At 35.3% G+C, this 23,435-nt stretch overlaps 1 protein-coding gene across 1 annotated transcript in view; it reads left to right on the plus strand.

The window, feature by feature from the left end:
* Nucleotides 1-23,130, plus strand: part of ZNF292 (zinc finger protein 292) — a 112,549-nt gene extending 89,419 nt beyond the window's left edge. The window contains exons 6-8 of the mRNA XM_069065102.1: nt 1,726-1,862; nt 7,614-7,755; nt 10,942-23,130. Coding sequence (XP_068921203.1) covers nt 1,726-1,862; nt 7,614-7,755; nt 10,942-18,273 — 7,611 coding nt within the window. The 3' untranslated portion in view covers nt 18,274-23,130. The remainder of the gene's footprint in view (nt 1-1,725; nt 1,863-7,613; nt 7,756-10,941) is intronic.
* The last annotated feature ends 305 nt before the right edge of the window (nt 23,131-23,435 follow it).

A 23,435-nucleotide genomic window follows, 5' to 3' on the forward strand; every position in this document is an offset into this window, starting at 1 on the left:
TTTCCCTTCTACTCTTTTAGTTATCCCTGTTTATTACTTTGGCTTTCATGTTTTTTTAGCTTTTTCTTAGTGTACCCCTTTCCTCATCTGTTCACCAGTCACTTCTCCCTTCAGTATTCAGACAGTTCTTAAATTTATGCCTTTTTCATGAACTGGCCCCATCTTTCGGATATACAACTACTTAAGTCTCACATATTATTCTTAATCAATACTTATATAGGAGAAACGTATAGATGATGGAGGATATAAAGAAATGTCTAACTTATATATCATGGAATATGTGAAAATCCTCTACCCTACAGAGTAGACAGTGGTACAGCAGCCCTAACAAGACCTTCATTTCTTCCCTCTACAATTAGCTATCTCTTTCTTGGATAGCCTTTTTCTGTCCAAATTTTGGTACTGCAGCCCTCTAGAACCAAAGTAATATCTAGTGGTAGGTCTTCTTTTCTCCTTTCACTCCCCTAATTACTAAGGAATTCAGCAATTGCTTCCTTTTAGGCAGGCAGGAGGGAAGCATAAACCACCATCACTCTTGTGCTTGCTTCTTCCTTTCCAGAGGTAGCAGAAGTTAAGAGGAGAAAAGATCTGACGGACAATAAGAGGAAGGGGATTCTAGGAAAACAGTTTTTTCAGAAGCCTAATATTTCTGAGTCTATCATGGGGGAAAATGTTTTCTCCACAGATCATTTGCAATGACCACAAACCAAGTGGCATTGTGTTGGAATTCTCTTATTGTCTATGTGGCTATATGTTATCTTATTTCATAAACTTGTAACAAGTAAGATTATATATATTTAACTGATTTTGAATAGTGGCCAGTATAGTACCATATATGTCCAAAATAAAAAGAGTTTGTTGACTAAGCCCTATGCAAACCTTGAAGACTATATAACTGTCAGTTGGCATCATCCTGTCATCATTATCATTATTTAGATTTGAATCTGATCATGCTGTCTGAACCCTCAGGGTGTGTGTTCATGAATATTAGCTGACTTTGAAATGGAGGTGGAGAGACCAGTGAAGATCTATGGGAAGCTGTTAGCAGAACCCCAGAAAAGCTTTTTCATCACACCTTGTCCTTTCTACTGATAAGTAGACAACGTGTTAGAATACTTCTTGTGTTTTTAATAGCATACTTTACACATAATAAATAATCAAGTACTTAATAGCTTAAAATTGTTTGGCAAAGATGGTTCAAAGAAAATATTGTTAACTTGCTTTTAAATGTACATGTTTTCTTTCGAATTATTACCTACGAGGGGTCCTTAATGAACTTAATTTTAATGAAGATATAAATATAGAATGTTACTTGTTCACTTTTAAAGGCCTTGAAAACAGCTGATTTTTCTTAAGTGTTTTTAATGTTGACCTCAAGATCAATAAATTAAAGACAGTGCTTACTTCAATGTTTCTAATTAGTGGCATCTCAGTTAATGAGATTTTACTTTTGGGTGCTAAGCAGTAAATTTCTTTTTTTTTTTTTTAAGCAATCGGGGTTAAGTAACTTGCTCAAGGTTACATGGCCAGTTATTTCTGGGTGTGGTGCTGAGTATCTGAGCCCGGATTTGATCCAGGTCATCCCGACACTGGAGCCGGTGCTCTTACTCGCTGAGCCACCTGGCCGCCCCTAAGCAGTAAATTTCTAACAGAAATTCTGTAGTGGTAGTTTAGGTCAACATGTATCCAAATATAAAATGTTATATGTGTATTTTTTTCTTTTAGATCTCAGCAGTTGATTGCAAAGATGCACTAGAGATGATATGTAACTTGGAATCTGATGGAGATGAAAAAAGTGCTCTGGTTTTATGTACTGCATTTTTGTCCCGCCAACTACAACAAGGAGACATGTATTGTGCCTGGTGAGTTTAATTATTTTTTAAAGACCAGTTTCATCAATAAAAACAGAATGGCAGCAATGATTTAGAAAATGTGTTAACTCGATAAACTATTTTAAAAATTCTTTTAGATTTTTTTTCAGTACTGATGACTTACAGACAGTTATTATATTATATACTTCTTTGACATTGGTTATTAGCACTTCATTTTAAAATTGCTTACGTTTTGTTTCATTTTAGTAAATATTTATTACATGTCTTCTTCAAAGTACTATGCAAGGATGCTGAGGCAAATACAAAGATTAATAGGATCTATTCTTGGCCTCCCAGAGCTTACAGTTTGCTGGAAAGGAATTTTTATTTAGAAATGCATCCAGGTTTGTTGGCATACTGACCTCTTTCTCCCCCTGTCAGCAGTCCTTGTCTTTTCTCTTGCCATCCTGGATTTTCCTCAGCCTCTACTGTCTTTGTTGCTATAGAGAAAACAAAATAAATTAGAGGACATATTTTTCTTTGAGGCCTTTAAATTATAGAATATGATATAATTTTCATAATGTTTATAAAGTAGATTTGAATGTATACAGTGCAAATGGAAGGAAAAAATAATCAGACTATATCAAACATAACAGATAGTCAGTAAATAAGCTTCCCCAGATGGATCATTTCAATCCACTAGAAAGGAGGCATGGTTTGACAGTAGGAAAGAATGCATTTAGGAGAATGGGGTTCTGCTAGAGCAGTAAAAGGAAAGTGAATAAGCCCTGGCCAAAACAGATAAAGATTTGCTAATGGTGAAACAGAGTACTTCTGACAAAGTATCAAGATGGATGATGTAATGTTTAATTTATAAAAGACTTTAAAACCAGATTTTGAATTTGATATCCAGAGAGAAACATTTTGTAAATTCTTGTGTAGGAGAATGACATAATGCAAGTGATACTTGAGGAAAATTGTCTTGAGTGCAAAAAGTATTAAAGGATGGGTGGAGGAGTCAAGATGGTGGAGTAGAAGCACAAATTTGGCATGAGCTCCCGCTCCAGTCACTTGCAATACTTGTTAAAAAAAAATGACTCTAAACAAACTTTAGAGCTACAGAACCCACAAAGTGACAGAGAAAAACAAATCTGCTGAAGGCAACCTGGCAGGTAGACAGGAAGGGTCTGTCATGCTGAGCTGGGAGCCGAGCACAGTGAGTGTGAGCCATGTGATTCCAGGCCCAGAGCGGCCCTGATGATCAGTGGCCAGAGCAGACTTCAAGAGAGTGAATCCCTAGTAGCTGTAGTAGTCTCCAGACTTCTCAGCCCATAAATACCAAAGAAAAAGTAAAAGGTCAGTGTGGAACACTGTTGGAACATGGGGGGATGGTAGAGCATGGTCCAGCCCCTGCTCCTGGGGCAAGAAGCAGAGGGGGCACAGTAGGTGCACCATGTGGCTGCTTCAGGAGCTCCTGGCCTATAGATCATAGGGGCCCCAAGTGACCATTCAGAGGGTAATCGCTCTTGCTTTGACATGTTTGGATCTGGATCATGGTTTTGGGTGGTGGTCCTGGGGTGTGTGACCAGTGAGCCAGAGCTTGTGGAGTCTGTAAAGAGGGCACCCTCATAATAGCTCTGGAGCTGCAAAAACCCCAGTTATTTGGGACAAAACACTCTCCATTCTGGAAGTAGAGTTCTACTGTGGCAAAGAGCTCAAAAGTCAAGTAATTGGCTGGCCAATGTGAGCAAGCAGAGGAAGCCCAAACAGACCATAGAATCTTTTTTGGGGGACAAAAAGGATCAAGGCATGGAGCAGGAAGAAGACATTGAAATCAGAACTCCTGCATCAAAAGCCTCCAAGAAAAATATGAATTGGTTACAGGCCATGGAGGAGCTCAAGAAGGATTTTGAAAATCAAGTAAGAGAAGTGGAGTAAAAATTGGGAAGAGAAATGAGAATGATGCAAGAAAATCAGGAAAAGCTGGTCAACAGCCTGCTAAAGGAGACCCAAAAATAAACTGAAGAAAATGACACCTTAAAAAAAATAGACTAACTCAAGTGGCAGAAGAGGCCCCAAAAACCAGTGAGGAGAAGAATGCCTTAAAAAGCTGAATTTGCCAGATGGAAAAGGAATTTGAAAAAGTCACTAAAGAGAATAACTCCTTCAAAATTAGATTGGAGCAAGTGGAAGCTAATGACTTTATGAGAAATCAAGATACTATAAAACAGATTCAAACAAGTGAAAAAATAGAAGGCAGTGTGAAATATCTCATTGGAAAAACCACTGACCTGGAAAATAGATCCAGGAGAGATAATTTAAAAATTACTGGACTACCTGAAAGCCATGATCAAAAACAGAGTCTAGACACCATCTTTCAAGAAATTATCAAGCAAAATGTCCTTGCTGTTCTAGAACCAGAGGGCAAAATAAAAATTGAAAGAATTCACTGATCACCTCTTGAAAAAGATCCCAAAAAGAAAACTCCTAGGAATATTATAGCCAAATTCCAGAGTTCCCAGGTCAAGGAGAAAATACTGAAAGTCAGGAAGAAACAATTTGAGTATTGTGGAAATACAGTCAGGATAACACAAGAGCTAGCAGCTTCTACATTAAGGTATCGAAGGGCTTGGAATATGATATTCTGGAAGTCGAAGGAACTAGGACTAAAACCAAGAATCACCTACCCAGCAAAACTGAGTATTATGCTTCAGGGGAAAATATGGTCATTCAATGAAATAGAGGACTTTAAAACATTCTTGATGAAAAAACCTGAGCTGAACAGGAAAATTTGACTTTCAAATACAAGAAGCAAGAGAAGCATGAGAAGGTAAACAGGAAAAAGAAATCATAAGGAACTTACTAAAGTTGAACTATTTATATTCCTACATGGAAATATGATAATTATAACTCATAAGACTTTTCTCAGTATGAGGATAGCTGAAGGGGATATATATGTATACATACATATATATGTATATATAGGAGGATGTATGTGTATATAAATATATATGTGAGTATGGTCATTTGTAGGTTCATGTATACATAGACAGAGGGCCAAGGATGAGTTGAAATTGAAGGGATGATATCTAAAAAATAAAATTAAGAGGTGAGAGAGGAATTTATTGGGAGAAGGAGAAAGGGAGAGATAGGTTAGGGTAAATTATCTCATATAAAAGAGGCAAGAAAAACCTGTTACAGTGGAACAGGAAGGTGAAAGGGAGTGGGACAACCTGATTTTCATTGAATTTGGCTTAAGGAGGGAATAACATGCACACTCAATTGGGTATCTTACAGGAAAATAGGGGGATAGGTGATGAGGGGGGATGATAGAAAGGAGGATGATAGAAGGATGATAGCAGGTTGGGGGAGAGAGTACTTAAAAGTAATCATTTTTGAAAAGGGATAGGGTCAAAGGAGAAAATAGAATAAGAGGGGGGGTGGGATAGGATGGAGGGAAATAGTCAGTCTTTCACAATATAACTACTATGGAAATGATTTGGGTAACTACACATATACAATCTATATTGAATTGCTTATCTTCCCAGTGGGGGTGGGTGAGGAGGGAAAAAGGGAAAAAAATCTGAAACCCAAAGTTTTAAAAACAATTTTTTTTAAATTTGTTTTTTACATGCAACTGGGAAATAAGATATACAGGTACTGGGGTATAGAAACCCATCTTGCGCTGCTAGAAAGTTAGGGGGGTGATGGGGGAAGATATAAGAGAGAGCAGATTGGGGGAAGGGGTATTCAGTAGGCTTGCTATTTTGGGATGGGGGGTAGGGGAAAGAAGGGGAGAAAAAATTGTAACTCAAAATCTTGTGGAAATGAATGTTGAAAACTAAAAATAAATAAATTTTTAAAATAATAAATAAAAAGAAAAAATAATTAAAGGATGGAGAAATTAGAGATGGAGGAATAACCTAAGTAGTAGATAGGACAACTAAAGTAGAATTACAAGATCTTAGCATTGGAAAGGTCATTAGAGTTCTAGTTCAAGCTCCCACCCAAAAGCACATTTGTGAGGTTATAAGACCCTTCTGGTACTTGGAAGAAAGGAACAGAGTAAAAAGATGTTGCAGAAACAGAAGTGACAGCCTTGATGTAATAGATTGTAAAGGCTAGTGATATCAAACTCACTATTTCATAAAAAGAGGATCTCTATTAGCAGCGTATTGACTTAGTTTTAAAATGCAGTCTTATCTGTTTTATTGTATTTTTATTTATTTTGTTAAATATTTCCCAGTTACATTTTAATCTTGTTCCTCCCACACTTGTTGAGGGCAGCATAGCATGTTTGATACCTTTGGTTAGGATACACAAGAGAATAGGATTTGGAGAGAGTAGAGGGAAAGGAGTCTCAAACAGATTTTTATCAGGAGGGAGAGAATGCCAAATAGCAGTGGATAAATTAGGAAGGATGGTGACTGCGGTTATTAAACATTTTTGGTTTCAGATGGTAAATGACACCCAAATGAAGGCAGATGATGGAAAAATTAGAGGTAGAGAACTATGGAGAAGTCAGGACCAGACATGTAGTTTTAGAGTTATCTGTTTATGAATTGAAACATACTAGTGAATCTTTAAGGGAATGAATTTAGATGGAAATGAGCAGAGAATCTAGAACTGAACTTTGCGAAAATACCAACAAATAATATACAGTTGTGGGTAGGATACCCAGCAAAGAAGTGGAGACAGGGAGATAGACTGTTCATTGCAGAAGTTAACCCTGCAGGAGGGAAGATAAAAAGCAATAGCCCTAGGTGGAAAGGAAAAGGAACTCAGAACCAAATCCCAACCCAAGGCTGCTTAGATTTTCCTCCTTTTCTCTAAATAGGCCTTCGCTGCACAGTCATTGGCATAGATGCCCCTCTCACTGCCACTATTCCTTACCTGACTTCTGAGTATCCTTGATTTTCCCAGATAATCCTGGCTCAGGCACAAACACAGAACTTTCTTTGCCTTCTTTCAACTAAGATGAAAGTTGAGTTGTTAAAGATAGCTTTATATTAACAGCTAAAGGGAAAAGGTGAAATAAAACAACTTATTATCAATTGACTAGTTACAGAACACAGAAATATTTGCCCTAATCTAGCCACAGCAAGCTTTCCTGCTGTGGGTCATTGCTCTTAAAAGAGAAAAATTGGGAGAATATAGTTTAGAAAGGAAAGTGTGTGAACCCTCCCTTCAGATTAATTCAGAAGAATTAATTTGCTTCTGACAAATATAATTATTTCATTTGAGAGGAAAACAAGTCAAGCCAGAACTCTTTTCTTTTTAGTATTAGACTTGATTTTCTCATTTTTTGACATATTTCTTTGTAAAATTTTTCTGTTTTTCTTTGTGTTCTAAATTATTAATGGTTCTTCTAATAAAAGCACCTAATAGTAATAGAAGTAATGGAATAGTCTATTTCTACTTTTAAGATTAAGAATTTTTTAAAAAAACAATATGGCATTAATGACTATTACCACTTTTTACCATCGTGTTACCAGTTCAAATATGGATTATGAATTATCACTGGTTTTATTCGTCCAAGTAAGTGGCAAATATTTCATTGTTGAAGGGAGTATGTCTGCATCTGAATTGGAAGGCTATTAAGGACATTAGATTGTTCACTGATTACGAATATATAATTTCTTTAAAAAAAAGAGACTCTTAGAATGTTAATTTCACATAGAGAAAGTAAAAGGTGAAGCTAGTTTTATATTTGATTTGACAAACTGAATTAGCATGGCCCCTGATTGCTGCATTCTTGCATCATCTTGGTATGTTGTTTGTTTTTTTTAAACTTCTTTTTAGGGAGCTGACTCTCTTTTGGAGTAAATTACAACAAAGAGTAGAACCATCTGTGCAAGTTTACCTAGAGAGGTGTCGTCAGCTTTCTTTGTTAACCAAGACGGTCTATCACATTTTCTTCCTGATTAAAGTTATTAACTCAGAGGTAAGAATAATAAACTACCTTCAGAATTACATAAATTATATTTAATATATGACTTTTTTATTATTGCCACCTGTTTTTTCTATTAATACTTTTAAGGTACTTTGGCCATTGATTGTGTTCTCAGCATCCCACTAAGGCAGTATGTTCTCTTATTTGATACTTGAAAACATGGGGACAAAAAGGGGAAGTACGAGTGAATTGCCCATCGCTTCAAAAACAAGTTCATATGAAAACCATATTTTATTAGTTTTCTCCTTGGATGCTCTTAGGCCTTTTAAAATAAAACAGAAGGGATAAGGAAGATTTTACTCGTTCTTTCGTATTAGAATATTCAGGATGGAAATTTTCTAATTAGAAATAATTAAATAATTTGAAGTTAAAAATGAAAATGATAATAAAAATTTACTTTAAAGATTACCCATGGTGCAACTTTTAGAAAACCAATTTATTTTAGGTTTTTTTGTAGAATACTGTTGCTTTGGGGTTTTTTTCCTATAAATAGGAAAAATATCTTCTAGAAATGCTAACATTGTATCGAATCAGTAACTAGAGTAGAAGATTGACTTTTCTAAATTGTATATACTGTTTGTAAGTTATTTGAAAGGGGAAAATAAGAAAGTACATCCCAACCCCAAAGCCATTCAACACCTCACCTCTCCCCTCCCCCCCAATAAAAAAATCTTAATTCTTATTCTTAAAACTTTGTTTAATCAAGGGAATGGGTCTTCATTTTTCAATCCTAATATCATGTACTTTCCTTTTAGGGAATAAAGAGAGGGATAAATCAATATTTCTATTTCCTTTAAATTATTATAATATAAGCCTTATAATGTTTGAGGCAACCTATATTATTTTTTAATTTATCCCTAGTTTTTATTCCATAAAGTTTATAACATCATGTTTTATAATACCCTTTCTTCTAGTCGATGTAGTAACCAAATTAAATTAATTTCTTAAACATGAACATGCTGTTTTAATTTATAGTCCATCCACAACTTACAAAATACCTGACTTACAAGCAGCATATATAGTAAAAATAGAGGAAGAACACTGGCTCAGCCACTCAGAAGTAATTTTACTTCCCTGGCCTCCACTTTCTTTGCTCATAAAATGAGTGTTAGACAAGTGATACCTAAGGTCCCTTCTCCTCTGATATTCTCTTAGCTATAATTTACAAGTGATCCACTTACAGAAACAGCTGTTATTCCTATCTGCCCCTTCATTTTCATTGTTTCCCCCTTCCCCCAACAGAAAAAAATGAAAAACTATAACTGGAGAAAAGAAGCAAATATAGTACTAATAATGATCCTAGAGAAATGTAGTAATACCATGGAAGGTCAACAGAAGAAGGAAAAAAGACAAAAGGATTAATTAAAAGATAGCTAAGAGAATAGCTTAAAAGTCCAGTTAGGTAGTTTATCAATATCATGTATCATTTGGGAAGTACTGTTTTTGATTTTGTGAATTTGTTGGGTTTTTTTTTCATTTCAAGAATCTCTGAATAGGCTTATTTGCTTTTGTGACATCTTTAAGAGATGACTGTGTCAGATGACTTTTTCACTAACCACAGATGTTTGGCACTCACTCTGTATAAGTACAATTTTGTCAGTGTTTATAACCACTGAGATCAGTGACAGGCAATCATGCCTATGTCCCAGGATCAATTAATTGAAACCAGATTATAGGCACATTCATGGTTACATAGCACCATACATGTGCCAGGGACTATACTAAGCACTTTATAGTTTTTTATCTCTTTTGATCTTCTTAACAACCCTTTGAGGTAGGTACTATTATTATCATCCCCATTTTGTAGGTGAGGAAACTATAAATGAAGTCGAGTGACTTGTCCAGGTCACACAGCTAGTAAGTATCTGAGGCCAGATTTAAATTCCAGTCTCTTGACTCCAGGCCTAATGTTCTGTTTTATCCAGTTAGCCATTATTTGCCTCATTGACTTAGGGGAGCTATATATTATTTTTTGCAGAGCAGGGTGGGTAGAAAAAAACAACTAAAAGTCCAGAAAAGCTCAAAGACCAGAATAGCTCTCACATTTGCAAGAATTATCAGTACCTGAATTATAGTTAGAACTATAAACAGAGATCAAATTAACTCATCCACTGTTCCTTGATGGAGTATTTATATACTCTTCCACTCTGTAATTTTCTGGACCAAAGTGTATCCCCCCCGGCCAGCACTCTCCTTAGTGTGTTGTCTTCCCTGTTAGAATGTAAGTTCCTGGAGGGCAGGTCTTTACTTTTTTATAATGGTTTTATAGTTTCTAAATTTTATGGGGCATAAATAATGTTTCATGAATAATATCTTAGTCTTGGTAGTGTAAGGAAGACTGTAGTTAGAGACATAAAAAGAACCAGTTGTGAAAGGCGATTGGGAAGATAGATGTATACCTAACATTTAGCACAGTGTGTAGTGTATATTAATTACTTAATAAACACTTTGATGCAATTCAACAAATTTTTGTTAAACACCTACTTTGTGCCAAGCACTGTGATAGGTTCTGGGTTTACAAAGACAAAAACAAAAGTCATGCCCATTCTTTAGGAGCTTGGGTTCTTCTGGTATGGTTGAGGAAAAGATATGGAATAGGAAATTAGAAAATTTAAATAAAGGAACTCTGTTATCTTAGGTAATTTAGAAAAAATATATGTAAAGAATGTCTTAGGGATAATTAAATGTAGAAGAAAACTTAAGGAACAATAGAAGTATCAGAGGAGTCAAGAAAGTGAAGTCTCAGGATGTCTATAATACATAAGAAAGTTCTGCCCAGATCCTGATGTGTAATAGAAAATCTTCTCCCCACCTTTTTTTAGCCAGAGGCCCTACATCCTCTCACTCAGCTAGAAAATAGCCTAAATTTCACTGGCCTATTAGCTTCCACCTCTTTATCCACCAAAATCTACATTTCCTTTTCCAGACTTTGTGTATGTCTTTCCTAACTTTCTTTTGCTTCTGTGCCATACTGTCTCTTTCTCCCAACTGCTTGCTTTTTTTCTGCTGGTGTGGCTATATCATTTTGCCCTTTTATAATTCCATGATCCCCCTTATATTTCCTCATCTATCTTCCCATCCGACTTTTACAACTGGCTCCTTTTAAAATAGATTCAGTTTGTACATTACTGTTATGTAGATCATTAAGTATTTACATTTATTCCTTTGCTTTCACAGACTGAAGGAGCTGGGCTAGCTACCTGCATTGAACTCTGTGTGAAAGCTCTTCGATTGGACTCTGCTGAAAACACTGAAGTGAAAATATCGATTTGCAAAACCATTTCATGCTTGTTGCCTGAGGATCTGGAGGTCAAGCGTGCTTGTCAGCTGAGTGAATTTCTTCTTGAGCCCACAGTTGATGCATACTATGCTGTTGAAATGTTGTATAACCAGCCGGATCAGAAATATGATGAAGAGAATCTTCCAATACCCAATTCACTGCGCTGTGAGCTCTTACTTGTGTTAAAAACGCAATGGCCCTTTGATCCAGAGTTTTGGGACTGGAAAACCTTAAAGCGGCAGTGTCTTGCTTTAATGGGAGAGGAAGCATCTATTGTGTCTTCAATAGATGAACTAAATGACAGTGAAGTGTATGAAAAGGTAGAAGACTACCAAGGAGAAAGAAAAGAAACTTCTGTGAATGGACTTTCTGGCTGTTTTGATGAAGCCACAAGCCTTCTTAAAGGCATACGAGATGAGAAAGAAAAGAAGAAAGAAATAAAAAAGTTAAGAGAGAGAGGATTTATATCAGCTAGGTTTAGGAACTGGCAAGCCTACATGCAGTATTGTGTTCTATGTGACAAAGAGTTCCTTGGTCATAGAATAGTAAGACATGCACAGAAGCATTATAAAGATGGAATTTACAGTTGCCCTATCTGTGCAAAAAACTTCAATTCTAAAGAAACTTTTGTTCCTCATGTGACTTTACATGTTAAACAGTCTAGTAAAGAGAGACTGGCAGCTATGAAACCATTGAGGAGATTAGGAAGACCTCCTAAAGTACCAACCACCAGTCAGAACCAAAAGACTGTTACTGTAACCAAACAGGAACAACGACCCATAAAGAAGAACAGTCTTTATTCTGCTGATTTCATTCTGTTCAATGATAATGATGGTTCAGATGATGAAAATGATGACAAGGATAAATCTTATGAACCTGATGCAATTCCTGTTCAAAAGCCAATACCTGTCAATGAATTTACTTGCCCTGTAGCTTTCTGTAAGAAGGGTTTTAAATACTTTAAAAATTTAATTGCTCATGTCAAGGGACACAAAGATAATGAAGAAGCTAAGCGTTTCCTTGAAATGCAAAGCAAAAAAGTTATTTGCCAGTATTGTCGGAGGCATTTTGTAAGTGTTACTCATCTCAATGATCATTTACAAATGCACTGTGGCAGTAAGCCCTATATATGTATACAGATAAAATGTAAGGCAGGTTTTAACAGTTATGCAGAGCTTTTAACACACCGAAAAGAGCACCAGGTCTTCAGAGCAAAATGTATGTTTCCTAAGTGTGGCAGAATATTTTCAGAAGCCTATCTACTTTATGATCATGAAGCACAACACTATAATACCTATACTTGCAAATTTACAAGTTGTGGAAAAGTGTATCGTTCTCAGAGTGAGCTTGAAAAGCATTTGGATGATCACAATACTGAAAAAGTGCTGCCTCCTGAAGGCCAAAACAATACAGCTGATGAGTCAGTTCAGCCTTCAAAAGTGAGTGAAAACACAGATGAAAATATAAAAAATGAGAAATCTGTACTTCCCTCAGAAAATAACACTAATAGCAACTTAGCAGTAGATGGAAACAGTGCTTGGGATCAAAACAAAACAGAATCAGTTGTGACTGAGCAAGCCAAAATTTCTGCCACTGAGCTTGGGCAGGCTGATACATTGCTGTCTGATGTTTCAGAAAACCCTGCTATCCCTTTTCTTCCAACAAATGAAGCAAGTGCATTAACCCATACCATTAAGGTGTCTCTCAACCAAGGACTCCAGGATAATCTTGTGAAGCAGGAAAAATTGGCTGCTACAGGCTGTATGATGAACGTTAATCAATCTGTGGGTACACAGTTATGTACAAATGTCAAAGATGCTTGTAATGATTCTTGTCTTCCAGATTTGCAGGAAAGAAAAGAGAGTAATAATAACTGTTTGAGTCAGGGTCAGAATGTTCAGAATACTTCAGCAAATTCAGATCCACTTAAAATAGGTGATCTTGCACCTCAAAACTTAGAAAGACAAGTTAACAACCTGATGACCTTTACCTTGCAAAATCAGGCAGTATTTCAAAACAATTTACCTATTTCCAAACTTGACTTTGATGGTAATGCTAAAACTACATCTAGTCTTTATAATTTGCCACTTAAGACACTAGAAGGTATTACATTCGTTCCACCACAACCCAATCTGAGCAGTCCTTTAGTGACTCCACCTGTCCTACCACCACCTGTCCCGCCACCACCTGTCCCGCCACCACCTGTCCCGCCACCACCTGTCCCGCCACCACCTGTCCTGCCACCACCTGTTCCACCACCACCTGTTCTGCCACCACCCATTCCACCAACTGTTCCTCCACCTGTTCCACCACCTGTTCCCCCAACAGCTCCAGTTCAGAAATTCTGTTGTCAGGTTGAAGGATGTACTCGATCTTATAATTCTTCACAAAGTATTGGAAAACACATGAAAACAGCACATCCTGACCAGTATGCTGCATTTAAAATGCAGCGTAAAAGCAAAGGAAGACAGAGATCCAGCAACTTAAATATGCCAAATGATGGGAAGTGTGTATATTTTATGCCATCACAGGTGAGCAGTTCCAGTAATGCTGTTTTTACACCACAGCCCAAAACCAGTGTAAAACCTACTTGTTCAGCACAGTTGCCACATGTTTCAACTCCTCTTTTTCCAACTCATCTAGAAAATTTGTCAAATCCATTGTTGCCCTCAATGGAAAGTGTCATAAGTACAAATATACCTTCTCATGTTAAAAGTGAACCGGGTGTTGTATTATGTTCCCCAATGGAAAATTTGTCAAATGCAGCATTGCCATCACAGTTGGAAGAGATAGCAAAAACAGTTTTACCATTGAATATTGACAGTGGTTCAGATCCTTTCCTTCCTTTGCCTGCAGAAAGTAGTTCAATATCTCTTTTTCCTTCACCAGCAGATAATGGAACTAATTCCGTTTTTTCCCAGCTGGAAAACAATGCAAATCACTTCCCACAAATTGAAGGAAATAATAATTCTGCCTTCATAAAGGAAGAAAATGCTCAAAATAGAGTTTTTACTTCAGAAGTAAACACTACAAGCAGCTTCAGTGCCACCACACCTCAACATCCACCACCAGAAAAAAATAAAAAAGACCGTGGAAGGGGTTCAAATGGTAAAGAAAGAAAACCAAAACATAACAAAAGGGCTAAGTGGCCAGCAATAATTAGAGATGGTAAATTTATCTGTAGCAGGTGTTACAGGGTTTTTACCAATCCCAGATCACTGGGTGGACACTTATCTAAACGGTCCTACTGTAAGCCACTGGAAGGATCAGAAATTTCTCAAGAAGCTTTGCAGAACAACAGTCAGCCCTCTCTTCTTGCCAACATGATACTCTCTACAAATGCAATAAGTGTCCAACAACCACAACAACCTACCTTCAATTCAGAAACCTGTTTTAAAGATCCATCATTTCTTCAGCTGCTTACATCTGAAAATCGACCATCAACATTTTTACAAAATACATTTCCTCGTTCTGGTGTGACTAATTTTAATACCACTGTGAATGAGGAAGGAAGTGAAATTATTAAACAAGCCTTGGAGACTGCTGGCATTACCAGCACATTTGAGAATACAGAGATTCTTTCACACATGGTTCCATCGACTTGTGTCACTGATGCAACTCAAGTAAATGCAGCAGTTATACCCAATCCAGATGTTTCTCCTTTATTGCAAACTGTTTGTCACCCAAATACTCTACTAACAGACCAAAATAGGACACTAAGCACCAAAACTCCTTCCATAGATGACTGCAGCAACTTACCAGTATTTCCACCAGATGAATTACTGCTGAAGACTGTTGAAAATGGTTTGTGCTCTAGTTCATTTCCCAGTTCTGTTGGATCTTCACAAAATTTTACCACTAACAGTTCACGTGCTTCAGTGATAAATAGTCCCCAGAATGTAAGAGCTAGTCATTTAAATAAAAAGGGAAACTGTGCTTCTAAGAGAAAAAGGAAAACTGCTCCACCATTACTTGAGAATAGTCCTCAGAACTTAGTAGCAAATGACTTAACAGCGATGGGACTATTAGCAAAGAGCATTGACGGAAATACACAGATACCAACTGATAATCTTCAACCTCAGGCATTAGTGGAAAATCTCACACAGAAGTTAAACAATGTTGACAATCAATTGTTTATGGCCAGTATCAAAGAAAACTTCAAAGCAAATCTTGAGTCCCATGCTGCATCAACTCCTTTAACAATAAAAACTGAAAATGGAGATTCCCAAATGATGACTATGAATTCATGCACTGCATCAGTAAACTCTGACTTGCAGATTTCTGAAGACAGTGTTATACAGAACTTTGAAAAGACTCTTGAAATTATAAAAACTGCTATGAGTTCTCAGATACTCGAAGTTAAAAGTGAAATACGAGATGTTATTGGAGCATCACAAAATTCACAGATCAATTATAATACTCAGATCCATCCTTCAGTAAATGTAATGCAAAATTCTAAACTGTCTGATATGTCTCAGTTTTCATTGCACAGAGATGTTACCACTGCAAATGACAACTCTCCTAAGCCTGAAATTCCACCAAAGGATGATTTTCAAGTATTAGAAATTTTGGAAGGCTTACAGAAATTAAAGTTAGAAAATGATGTATCCATTCCTCTTTCTGATAAGGTTCCCTCATGTCTAGCAGCAAATGCATCTGCTGCTTTGGCTTCCACCCCAGTTAAAGCAACCTCAAATAACGTCGTTATTCAGCCAACTTCTGAAGTGGGAAACAACATTCAGTTTAGTGATAAAGTTAATAAACCTTTTGTATGCCAAGACCCAGGCTGTAGCTACAGTGCTATGACAAAAGATGCCTTATTTAAACACTATGGTAAAATTCATCACTATACTGCAGAGATGATTATGGAAATAAAGAAGCATCAACTCAAGTATGCTCCATTCAAATGTGTAGTAACTACCTGTCCAAAAACATTTACAAGAAATTCTAATCTCCGGGCACACTGTCAATTGGTACATCACTTCACAACAGAAGAAATGGTCAAATTAAAAATTAAAAGACCATATGGAAAAAAAGCCCAGAGTGAAAATGTGACAGCAGCCCCACAAGTTGTGGAAATAAAAAAACAGACCATTTTGGCAGTGGAAAATAAAAGTGAAGTACAGCCTCCCATAGAAGTTGAGACACAAAAGGAAATTGCCATAAGTAATGTGGCAATGACTGCAGAAACAAACCTTATAGAAAAAAAAAATCCTGAAATAACAGAAAGTTCTCCACAAGTGAGTACAGCTGCTCCAGAGCAATGTGACACACATTCTTGCAATAACATACAGACAAAAGGGCGAAAAAATAGGAGGCATAAAAAAGAAAAGGAGGAGATTAAGCGCAAGAAGCCAGAAACCCAGTCTCCTGAGGTGCCAACAAGATATAGTCCCTATAGACCATATAGGTGTGTCCATCAGGGTTGTTTTGCAGCTTTTACAATACAGCAAAACTTGATTCTTCATTATCAGGCTGTGCATAAATCAGATCTACCTGTATTCCCTGTGGAGATTGAAGAAGAAAATGAGGCTTGTAAAGAAAGTGAAGAAACTGAAACTAAGCAAACTGTGAAAGAATTCCGATGTCAGGTGAGTGACTGCTCTCGAATTTTTCAAGAGATCACTAGTTTGATACAGCACTACATGAAACTTCATGAGATGTCTGCTGAAGAAATTGGAAGTATGCCTTCCTCCTTAGATTGTGGAAGATTTCCATGTGATCAGTCCCATTGTAAATCTTCATTTACTGCATGTTTGAACTATATTCTTCATCTTGAGATGGACCATGGAATCAAGTTCAGACCCAAAAAAATGGAGGATGATGGTATATATAAATGTGATTGTGAAGGCTGTGACCGAATTTATGCAACTAGATCTAATCTTCTACGACACATTTTTAATAAACATAATGACAAACATAAAGCTCACTTAATTAGGCCAAGAAGATTGACACCTGGTCAGGAAAACATATCAAGTAAAGCAAACCAAGAGAAATCAAGATCTAAACATCGAGGGGCAAAACACAACAGGTCTGGAAAAGAGGGAAACAAAGCTAAAAACAAGAGAAAGAAAAATGTTATTTCAGAAAATAAAAATTCAAAAGCTGAGCAGGTTGAAGAAAATAAACCTTATTCTTTGAAACGTGGAAAGCATGTGTATTCTATAAAAGCTAGGAATGACGCTTTATCAGAGTGTACAAGCAGATTTGTAACACAATATCCATGTATGATAAAAGGATGTACATCAGTTGTCACAAGTGAGAACAATATAATTAGACATTATAAATGCCATAAGTTATCAAAATCTTTTACTTCACAACACCGTGATCTTCTCATTGTCTTCAAACAGTGTTGTCCCTCACAGGTAAAAGATACTTCTTCTGAACAAGAAGTTGATAAAAAAAATGATGTGAAAGAATCTGATACATGTACATCAGAGAGCAGTAATGACTCAAGTACAACAACAGTTCCACAGAGTGAGGTTGAAAAAGATGAAATGGATGAACTGACAGAATTGTTTATTACCAAACTGATTAATGAAGACAGCACAACTGTGGAGAACCAAGAAGATAATTCAACTTCATGTGTAAGTAATAATCTTCAGGAAAATATCACCTGCCAATCTGAAAAACAACAGTCAAATAACTTAAAGAGAGCAAATAAAGAAAAAACTATCTCACAAAACAAAAGGAAGAAAGTTGACAAACCTGAAGAAATTTTGGCAGTTGAAGTAAGTAGCATGCATAAAGAAGAAGAAACAGCAGTTGCAATTCAAACCACAGAGGAACAACCTACAACTTTTGACTGGAGTTCATTTAAACCAATGGGATTCGAAGTATCATTTCTCAAGTTTCTTGAGGAATCTGCAGTGAAGCAAAAGAAAAATGCTGACAAGGACCATCAAAACAATGGAACTAAAAAAGGCTCTCACTCAAACTCAAAAAAATCCACTGACAAGATGTCTTTGGCAAGTGGTGATCACATATGGACATGTTCTGAAAGTGAGACCTTTGTCCAATTTGCCAATCCATCACAGCTTCAGTGCAGTGAAAACGTAAAAATTGTTTTAGACAAGACTCTTAAAGATTGCACTGAGCTTGTGTTAAAGCAGCTTCAGGAAATGAAACCCACTGTCAGTTTGAAAAAACTTGAAGTACATTCAAATGATACAGATCTTTCAGTCACAAAAGAAATAAGGGGTAATGACAATGGAGAATTGCAGAACTGATAACTACTATACTCTGAACACAACCTATACATTTTTATTTTGAATAGAAAGCCATCAAGCATGCCAGTAATTGTGAAGAAGTTTTATAAATTGTTTTTGTTGTTGTTCTTGTTGTTCTTGTTGTTGTTGATGTGAATTAACCTGAAAAAAAAAATCATGACATTAGTCATGTAAAATTTTTTGGTTTTATCCCTATGGGACTTGAGGAACATAATCATCGCTTCAGTTTTTGTAAATAGTTAAGCTAAACCTCAAATTTCTATAAAAAACAAAACAAAACTGTCCTTTCCATGAATTAAATCTTTGTGAATTGTCTGTGATTGGTATCTTTCACCAGGTCACTGCTCATGTATAACAGTACTCTTTATTTGTAGATACCTTTTTTGTATATATTTATTATTGTAAATCATTTGCTGCCACCAGCAGTCTGTAAGTCTAAACTATTAAATGACACATTTATATTCGGAATTTTAATTTGTAACTAAGTGATCAACTTTTTAAAATTGTCTTTAATTGTTTTAAATTAAGAACTTTTTGAACTAAAGCTAGAAAATCTGCCATATCCAGTTTATTTTGCATACAGCATTTATTTACCAGAGGAATTATATGACATCACATTTCATAAGGTAAACAACATATTGACAACATGCTCATATTTCTAAGTTCACCATCCAGTGTCTTTGGATGAATGGCATTCATGTATAGTTAATTCAGTTTCCTAAAGCTACCCTTTTTTTTCCTCATGCTTCTACCTGGACATAGAATTAAATAAATACAGTGGAAATGTGAATAAAGACTTTACATCAGAGATTTTTAAACAATTGGTATTAAAGAATCCGTTGTGAATGTGATATAGAAAATTTAGTAGTGTGGAGCAGTGTATATATATTTGAGGTGGTAAATTGTGAAGTAGCCCAGTATTGCCTTAAATAAAATCACATTTCATTTCTTGTTTTATACATGTTATCTTATAAAGGTTTTTTTTAAGTTTCTGAATTTACAAATTGGTGTATAGCTTTAAAATTTATAAACTCCTATGGGAAAATATTTTTCAGACATTTTTATATACCTTAAAATAGGTAAAATAAAAATAAATCCATCTCGAATCTATAAAATGTAAGAGTCCTAACATTTAAAATGATATTTAAAAAAATCATTTCCTATAAAGGAAATAGAATGCTGTGATTTTACAGTTTAAATTCTTACATTCTATATTCTGTCTATTTTTCTACCATATTCACAGGGTTGTTTTTTTTTCCTTTTTAGAGTGGATCTCAAAAGCAGTATTAATAGTAACTTTAGGTTTTAATGTATACAGTATTCATTTACCATTTAACTTAGCTTTACATTACATTCACTGGTTTTAAGTTTAAAATAATTTGTGCCCCACAGGTACAAGGTAAAAGTGGTTTTAAAGTATTTTATTGATTTCACTTTGTCTCAAAAGTCAACTGTGATTTAAAAAAAACCTTTTGACTTTCTTGTAAAGCCCATTTCTTTATTTAAAATTTTATTGTCTTTGTCATAAATAATAAGATTGATTTCTATTCTTTGTCTTATGACAGACTAACTTAATAGTGATATCATTAGCTAGGATACTTTGATATGAAAGTATCATCCTTTTTGTATTATAACATTCACAAACAAAAAGCACATTAAGCATCAACTAGATAGTATTCTGAGCAATCATGATCAACCAGTGAATAGTTTTCTTTTTAAAACTTTTAAAGGACATTTTATCTTTAAAGTACTGTAGTTTTATTTTTATGAAGCTATGGGACATCTTGGATAATTCATTTGTCTCCTTAAAATTAATTTCCAGAATGCATAAAATGTGACACAAAACTCTTATACTTTGTAAAGTCACTTATTTATTAAATCACAATTTTCCTTTTATGGATGATTAAAACATGGTGTGTTTTAGATTAGCAATAGCTTAGGTAGCTTTGAATAATTTTAATATTAAAGTTTTGTTAACTGGATTTTTTCATACAGTTTTCTTAGAAGTCTGCCAAGTCTTTGACAACAGGAAATTCTGTCTAAATGGCTCTGTATAGTGCCTAGCACAACATCATGTGCAAGTAAGTGCTTAATAAATTATTTTTTATAAATCTTCCATGGTGATGGCCCTTAAGTTGTAGAGTTAGATTACCTGGGTTCCTCTCCTCCCCCAAAAAAAGTTAGACTAGGAAAATTGACAAATTGCTATTAACTATCAAACTACATATCACTTACAAGAGTTTAATGCTAATCACTTAAAGTAACAGAATGAGACAATGTTCTAAAATAGAGTTGGAGGATTAAAGTCTGTTTATTATTAACAGAGACGTTTTGTCATGCATAATCAAAATGTTATTTTACTACATCTTAATTTTTCCAAATGTAATGATCTTGGAAACTTATAAATGGGAAATCATGTCATTCATCACCAGTATGCATTGTCATAAGTTTTGGTAATTTTAAGCAATATTTTCATAGCGTTAAACCTTGTTATTTTGAAATACAAGGGCCAGAATAAAATAGACTTGGAATAAACAAGACTTGGATTATCCTATATTTTTATTAGAGTAATAGGGTATCCAGTCTCATCTGGGAAATAGCAGTTTATTTCAGTTACGCCCTGCTTGCAAAGATATTTACCAGTTGATAGCCAACTTTTAAAATAAACACTGTTTATACAAAAAGGGAAGGAATTTAGTTGAGAAAAGTAAAATGTGACCAGTGAGCTAATTTTTTGCATAGAATGTTGTCAAACTTTTTCTAAGCAGGATGTTATTATTTAACTATCAGTGCCATATTGAATTATTCATCAAATCTTTTAGCAAAAAGCACTTAAAATTGTATCACTAGTTATCAGGTCAATTCATTATAATTTCCTAGGATTTGAATTTTGTCTTTGAGTTATGTTGGTTTTTTCTAACTCTTACATTATGGCCTAAGCCTTTCAATTTTTTTCCTTTTAAAAATCACCTCAACAAAAAGTTTAATTATTATGAATGCATTTTGACATTTATAAGTAATGTTATAAAATAGGAAAGGATCTTTAAAAAGGAAAAACTAAAAGATTGCAGTTTCTCTAGATTGCATGTTTTACCTCACTTGTACTTGCTTTAAGAATTGTTGCTTCTCTCTGTCAGGGAAGACATTCCTATGTTTATTTACTAATGTCTTACTAGGCTAAAACCCTAAGAAATTTCTGAATTAAGTAGTCCCTTTATCAACACTTGAATTACCACCACCAAGAAAGCAGGAGAAAGAGGGATTCAGAATGACAGGATTTTTAAATATGTAGGTACTGTAGAATTTACTATAAAGAAGTTATTCATAAAACTTTTTAGGGAGAAGAAAATATGGAGGTTATGAAATATTAAAATTCTATATATAGATGTTTGTTTTCTGTGCATTGTACTTCTACTGCACCCTTAAATCCTTAGATAATTGAAAGGTGGATATGGAAACTACAAAGGATGGTATAAATTTCTTTGTACTTTATAATTATTAGATCTGAACACATTTGAATACAACATAGTCACACATCTTTTTACTGATGCTTTCACTGTTTAAAAAAAAGATAGGGAGTGAAGAGAGGCGGAGGGAGATAGAGATTAAGTGAACATCCATATCCTTGTCCAGTTCCACCCTTGTCAACCTTCATTAATCTTTAAGGGCTTCAGTCCCTTACTATTAAAGAACAGTGACAGGCCTAAGTGGAATTTCCTAAAATTTTTCTTCTCAACTCATTCTTTGCATTCTTGAAAGTCCTACAAAGGGCAAAATACTTAAAGGATGCTTTGATATTTGCTGGCTACATTTGTTACTGAGAAAGTACCGGAAAGAGATCATTTGCAGATGCTTGTAATTTAATGTATATGTTTAGAATTTACTTTACCTTTGAATTTCAGATTTAGGGTTTAATTATCCTAATTCTAAAAGGGAAAGCACAAGGCAGGTATTGTAACCAAACTCACTGCCTAGTTCTTCACAGGATTGGAAATGGATTTGAGGAATCTAACTCATATATTCTCAGTCACAAAAAGGTAGGAAGGGAATATGAGAAACAGGAATGATTGTGGATTGTTTCTGTTCCATCTCCATAGCCTATGACAAGCAAATGAATGCTCCTCTGACCTTGTGTTTTTATAGCAATTTATATTTTTCAGACCAGAATTATAACATTACATAATTTGAGGCTCATAAGAAAACCTATTGGACAGATGTTATACCATTTTCAAAGATGATGGATATTGACTTATCAAATGACTTGCCAAGGGAGGGCATGCAACAGGCCAGTGAAATAGCAAAATAGACCCACATCTCTTGACTTTCGGTCAGTATTCTTTTTATATATCCTGCTGTTCTCTAATATGAGTTGTTGACAGCAGAAAAATAAACAGAAACTATGTAGAGAAACTTTCTTTATTTTTCATCTCAGGTATAACCATGAGAATGGGTGGGTGGGAAGCCACTAAATGCATGGACAAATGCAGTATACCTCGTCTGACCTAAATTCTTAACATGAAATAATACTGAATTAGCTATATAAACCCATATGCAATTCTGGATCAAAGACAACAAAGGAATATGTAACTATAGGGTGTTTTTAATGGGATTAATTTCTCACAGTAAAATGAGAAAATTATCAATTCTGGTACCTTCCTACTACCCCCAGAGAGTAAATAAAGGAACAGGTGACCTGAGCCCAATTTCCCATTAGTGAAAACAGACAAGCCCAAAGTAGGGGAGGAAAAAGCTACTTCCCAGCCTGAAGTGAAGCAAAGCACCAGTAACAGCCATCATTGTGTTTTAAATGGCTGTTGTGTAAGAATTTCAAATAAAAAATGTATAGTTTTGATAGAATATTGTGTGTGTGTGATTATGGGTCTTTGGAGTTTTTTGTTTTTGTATTTTTCCTGTACAAAGCCAGCATACCCCACTGCCACTGAAAGAAAACCAGACGTTATTGGAAGCTGTTAATCTATGTTGGGATTTGTAAAGTCCGTAGATTGCCTGGTTCCTCCAGTCAAATTATTGCCCCCTTCCCCTCTAACTGATCTGTCAGTATTATCTATTAAAATCTATCCTGATTCTAATCTCATTTCTCTACTGAGGTGATAATATATACATACTATATTATCCTAGCTGTTTAATTTTTATTCTTTGTT

Source organism: Petaurus breviceps, unplaced genomic scaffold, assembly GCF_028583685.1.
Source record: "Petaurus breviceps papuanus isolate PSGF00001 unplaced genomic scaffold, PetGlider_PUasm1.0 90667, whole genome shotgun sequence".
Lineage (NCBI taxonomy): Eukaryota > Metazoa > Chordata > Mammalia > Diprotodontia > Petauridae > Petaurus > Petaurus breviceps.